The sequence below is a fragment of the Curcuma longa genome, unplaced genomic scaffold, assembly GCF_044706935.1.
Source record: "Curcuma longa cultivar G26 ecotype Majalengka, Jawa Barat unplaced genomic scaffold, ITB_CL_G26_1.1 contig_20744, whole genome shotgun sequence".
Taxonomy (NCBI): Eukaryota; Viridiplantae; Streptophyta; class Magnoliopsida; order Zingiberales; family Zingiberaceae; genus Curcuma; species Curcuma longa.
This window is the reverse complement of record NW_027431467.1, coordinates 8,134-13,636: the sequence shown is the minus strand read 5'-3', so window position 1 is coordinate 13,636 and position 5,503 is coordinate 8,134. Positions and strand designations below refer to the sequence as shown.

Sequence of the window (5,503 nt, the reverse complement as noted above, 5' to 3'; positions counted from 1 at the left end):
CACTACAACAAAAACAGTCATAGACATCGGTGGAAAACCGATGTCTATGAGAAAATCGACTGATGTCTATGAAGGCGTTGTAAAAGGTATGACATTTTAGACATCGGTTTGTAACCGATGTAATACACCTCAACGACATCGGTTTGTAACCGATGTCAAACCGTTGTAATATCACTCAACGACATCAGTTTTGCAACGGTGTAAAACCGATGTAATATCTGTTTAACATCAATTTTAACAACGGTTTTCGACCGATGTAATATCACAACGACATCGATTTTACAACGGTGTAAAACCGATGTAATATATAATATCACAACGACATCGGTTTTGCAACGGTGTAAAACCGATGTAATATATGTTTAACATCAATTTTAACAACGGTTTACGACCGATGTAATATCACAACGACATCGGTTTTGCAACGGTGTAAAACCGATGTAATATATGTTTAAATCAATTTTAAAAACGGTTTTCGACCGATGTAATATCACTTAACGACAACGCTTCCAAACCGATGTCATTGAATTTAAAACTTATGATCGATCAAGATGACAAAATTATCATAATATTATAAATTCATCAAACAAATCACAAATACAAAAGCACCGATATATTTAATCACCTCAATATTTACAAATAATCAAAAGTAACTAACAAAAATTACAAAGTTGCAGTTCTTATTCTATTCACAGGCCAATTTGGTATCGAAACTACTTAAACAGATGGCAAATGCTTGGAATGCAGAGAGCGGATAGCGATAGTCCATTGTGAAAGTGTCTTTTGCAACCTTTCCGAATTGCAGTAGGATCTTGTCGTGCCCTGGTGCAGCAGCAGGCTGTGTTGCAGTTGCCGCACCAGCAGCAGGCGTGGCAGTGGCTGGCTGTGTTGCTGCGATCAACCAACTTCTAAAAAGAAGAATGAAGCAGGAGGCTGAGTGTCATAGATTCTGAAGTTTGTGCCGACAAAATTTGACCTGTAATGTCAGATGAAACTAACTAGATTCAGCTTTTTCGCATCCAGCTATAATTTACAGGAGATCTTTGAAAGAATCAGTACCTCAACTTCCCAATATATGCACTGCTTGACCTTGATATCTTGGCAGCATCTATTGAAATTGTGTATTCTGTACAGGTAGTTTTCCTGTTCTTTTTAGCAGATAAGAGAAACTTCCCATTCTCAACAAGCACAGCTGCACATCAAAATCCAGTAATGAATGAAAATAGAAACAAGACAATTTATTCAAAATAATAATAATATTATTACAAGCTAAAAAGAAGAATGAAGCAGGATGTGTCATATCCAGAATGCCTAAATGAAGAACAGCATCAACCAACTTCTATAGAGAGCTAAATTAAGAGGCAAAAGTGTATTCACTGTAAATTTATCTTGCAAAAGCAGCAACTCACTCTTAGTATAGGAGTAGATATGGAAAATCTGAGGGTTATAATTAACCTCACAAAAACAGAATGTAAATACGAAATTTGTCAGCCAAAGAAGAAACAGAATTCTAGATTCATGAATAGGATTGCAGAAGTTGCTTACACATGGTTGAATCTGCCACCTTTTCCTTAGCATAAGCTCAATTTGTGAATGCATAAGCTCAATTGAAGGAACTCTAAATAATGGAGAAATCCAAGTGGGCAATACATTGACCGCCTATGACTTTTTAATAGCTTAGCTTGTTCTTCACAGAATACATAGTAGGAGCTCAAAGATGCCCATATACATTCATTTTAGTGAATAAAAAACAAATAGCCATAGAAGAGATTGCCAACCATATATGTAAATTTTTTGGCTAATTTCTTATTCCATCTTATTTATACCTTAGAATATTTGTAGCACAAAAAATCTTTGGTATTGCAAAAGAACCTAAGGAAAATTCCTACATAAATTTGCACAATCTTGAAAATTGTATCTAAACCTACTAAAAAAGCAAAAGAAAACATTCACTTCTAAAGAAAAAGTTCTAGACGGTATCTTACCATTAATATTCAGCAACAAGAAAATGATGACAAACACCCAGAGATACCAGCTGAAAAGAAAGAGAAATATAAGGATCCAATAGTAGACTAATTTTAAAATTATTGTTTAAACTGATAAGTACCATGAATTGGTTAAGTGTCAAAAATAGCTTTATGATTTCAATTACCTTACACCAACAACTTTCTTAAAATCAGCTTCGAGTGCCCTAATCATATAATTGTGGAAGTCAAACTTTGGATTGGCTTTGCAATGAGTCTAAAATTGGAGGAGGATTCAATGATTAAATAGAAAAAGCTTGTAGTCCTAAAATCAATTTGGCTTAACTATAAAAATGTAAATCAAAATATTATATAGTCAACTATAGGCACAGCATTATAGTGAGCATAAACCAAGAGTAGGGAATTGTTTTGCATATTCTTCCCTTTGTCTTTGTATTTCATTGTTTCCTTCTCAAATCCAAGAGTAGGGAATTGTTTTACATATTCTTCCACATCCTGGCAGAGCTTCTTAATCTCAAATTGAATATTAACATCTGTCTTAAATTGTCTCAAATTGAAGACGTTAAATCAGATGGGCTTTCTTGGTAGTAGGTAACGTCATTTGAGATCTTATACATGAAGAAACAAATAAAGCAAGAGCCAGTATAATTCTACTCAAACAAAAAGGTACATTATTCCAAAATTAGTTTGTAACTCAGAAAATCTAGACTTGATGATTTTTAAGTGAACGCCTTTGTGATACTAAAATTGCATGCTCATTGCTACACTACACAGTTAACCATTTGGAATAATGTGATCATATAGCCTCATCTTTGACAGTTGAAAAGAAATCCTATGCAATAAGAACAAAACCCTAGATCTTAACCTCATCTCAAGTACTGCAACCATTGTGAATCAGTGAGAAAGAGATGAGGATTTTAAAACGAATCAGAGAGAAAGAGAGGAGGATTTTAAAACTTAGATTCTGTAATGCGATTTGGGGAAAGAAAAAACCTTGATTTAGTCGCTTTCAATTTTGGCGAAGGTGACGATGTTGAGCATTGGAGGCTTACCAATGGCGGCTTTGAAGTGGTCGCGGGCATCCTTGTCGCCGTGAGTGTGGCTTGGGCGTCTTCGCCGCCACGCAAGGTGCGCGACCTCGTGCCCTAATGAGGAGGCTTAGTTACGATACAGAATTAGATTAGGAGCGGGATTTATAAAGATAAGAAATTGATTAGAGTTAATAGATGGGAAAAATAAAATATTTGTTTTTTAATATTTATTTTTAAAATAAATTTATATGAAATATTATTTTAAATTAGTTTTATATTTCATCTTAAATTCTTTTTAGATATTATATTTTAAAAAACATTTGTATATCTGTAACAAATCTATCACTCATATAAATTTAAAATTGATTTTTAATATTTATTTTTAAAATAAATTATATGTAATATTATTTATCATCATAAATAATTTAATATGATACTTTAATATTTAAACTAATTTATTTTGATAAATGTCATTAAAAATTATTTATAATACCAGTAAAATTTCTAGTGACGGTAAATTATAAGTATAGGTATATATTACCTATACCCACAGTAAAAAAAATTATAGTGACAGTAAAATATAAGTGTAGGTATAGATATCCAATAGCCACAGTATTGATATCTGTCCCTATAACTTATAGTGACGATGTCATATATCTGTGGCTATATGTTACCTTTACCTACAGTTTGTATATGCGTAGCTAAAGCTTACCGTGGGTATATGGCAATTTTCTTGTAGTGAATCATAGTTAAATATCATAGAAAGTCAAAAAAACAAAACGAGTTTAAAGGGAGAGAGGGAATGAAAAAAAAACAAAAATATACAACAGTTTTAAAACCGTTGTTGTAGCTTCCAAAACCGTTGTTGTCGTCCCACATAGACAACGGTTTTCAAACCGTTGTCGTAGTCTTCAAAAACCGTTGTTATAGTCCCAAAATAGCGGACATAGACAACGGTTTTAAAACCGTTGTTGTTTCCTCTAAAAATCGTTGTCGTAGTCTCCAATCAACGGTTTTAAATTGTTATTATAGCTTTCAAAACCGTTGTTGAAAGCGCAAATAGACATCGGTTTTAAATTGTTGTTATAGCTTCCAAAACCGTTGTTGAAACCGTAAATAGACAACGGTTTTCAAACTGTTGTCGTAGTCTTCAAAAACCGTTGTTGTAGGCGGACATAGACAACAGTTTTGAAACCGTTGTTGTATCCTCCAAAAATCGTTGTCGTAGTCTCCCATCAACCTCTCAAAGACATCGGTTTTTCTTAAAATCGTTGTAAAAAAGTAAAAGACATCGGTTTTGTCATAAAACCGATGTCTTTTGAGTGTTGTTAAAGACCGATTTTCTTGTAGTGGCCCGATGAGTTGGAAAGTAGTATTATGTACATGGTGTGTTGTTGATTATAGAAGGAAACTGTGTCCTATAATCTAGGCTGATGATGTCCCCTTGAGGAGCTCATAAGGATTATCATGTAAACCCTGCAGGTGGACCTTGTCCGCATGATAATGAGGTTGAGTGGTACTACTCTTGGATTAGAAGTTTATTAAATTCGAGTTGTCAGTAACTCATTTAATTGACGGACATACGATATCTTAAACACAGGGAGATTAATGTACTTATAGTAAGAAGGAGCTCATACAATAATATGAGATTGGTGCGGTAGTGCAATAATAACTCTCTAGTGGAATGAGTTATTATTGATGAGCTTGAGTTGGGTGTTCAGGGAGAACACAGCCCAAGTTCATCAGGAGGCCAAAACCAATTTCTCCTCTAGGTCCCTGCTGTAGCCTCTGGATAAAACCTCGTATCCACCTAAGAAAATTATATGAAATTTCGGATAAGAAATTTTAAGAATTTCTAAAATTATTTTTCTGGAGAAAAATTTTATTAAGAAATTCCGATTAAAATTTCCGTTACAAAATTATTAATTTTCTTCCGCAGAGAAAATTAATTATGATTTTACTAATCAAATCTGGATAAGATTTGATTAGAATCAAATCTGGATGAGATTTGATTTGATTAGAATCAAATCTTGATGAGATTTGATTTGATTAAAATCATAATTTTATTTCTTCCGCAGACAGAATTGGTAACTTCCGGAATTAATCTAAATCTCTCCGATTTGATTGAATCAAATCATGCCATGTTTATGGATCAATTATACCATAAATAAAGGATGGCTAGGCTATAAAAGAAAGGGCAAGGCTTGGTTTTGAGAAGACACAAAATCTTGTGGTGGTGGCCGAGACTCTCTCGGCAAGCCAACCCTCTTAGCCTCTTCTTCTTCTTCTTTTCTTCTTTTCGGGAGGAAAGCCTGAAAGCCATCGGAGAGGAGAATTCTGGTGGAGAATTCTGGTGGAGATATTCTCGAAGGATCGTTGCCCACACAACGTTCGAGAAAGAGGAGAGGAATACAGCAGAAGATCGAGGGGTCATCCATATCCTTCATCCGAAGAGGTATAATTTAATGTTTCCGCTTTAAATTAAAT

The 5,503-nt window shown here is 34.1% G+C and overlaps 1 protein-coding gene and 1 long non-coding RNA gene across 2 annotated transcripts; both read right to left on the bottom strand.

Moving 5' to 3' along the window:
- Positions 1-679: 679 nt before the first annotated feature.
- On the bottom strand, positions 680-1,362 carry LOC141817496 (tubby-like F-box protein 8). The gene is made up of 4 exons (XM_074705139.1): positions 1,267-1,362; positions 1,060-1,192; positions 928-976; positions 680-883 (listed from the first exon to the last, which is right to left on the bottom strand). The coding sequence occupies exons 1-4, from the start codon at positions 1,298-1,300 to the stop codon at positions 686-688; spliced, it is 414 nt and encodes a 137-aa protein (XP_074561240.1). The 5' UTR covers positions 1,301-1,362; the 3' UTR covers positions 680-685.
- A 621-nt stretch (positions 1,363-1,983) lies between these two features.
- On the bottom strand, positions 1,984-3,082 carry LOC141817497 (uncharacterized). Its single transcript, XR_012600835.1, has 3 exons — positions 2,979-3,082; positions 2,153-2,241; positions 1,984-2,035 (listed from the first exon to the last, which is right to left on the bottom strand). It is a non-coding gene; the product is annotated as an uncharacterized LOC141817497 (long non-coding RNA).
- Positions 3,083-5,503: the final 2,421 nt, after the last annotated feature.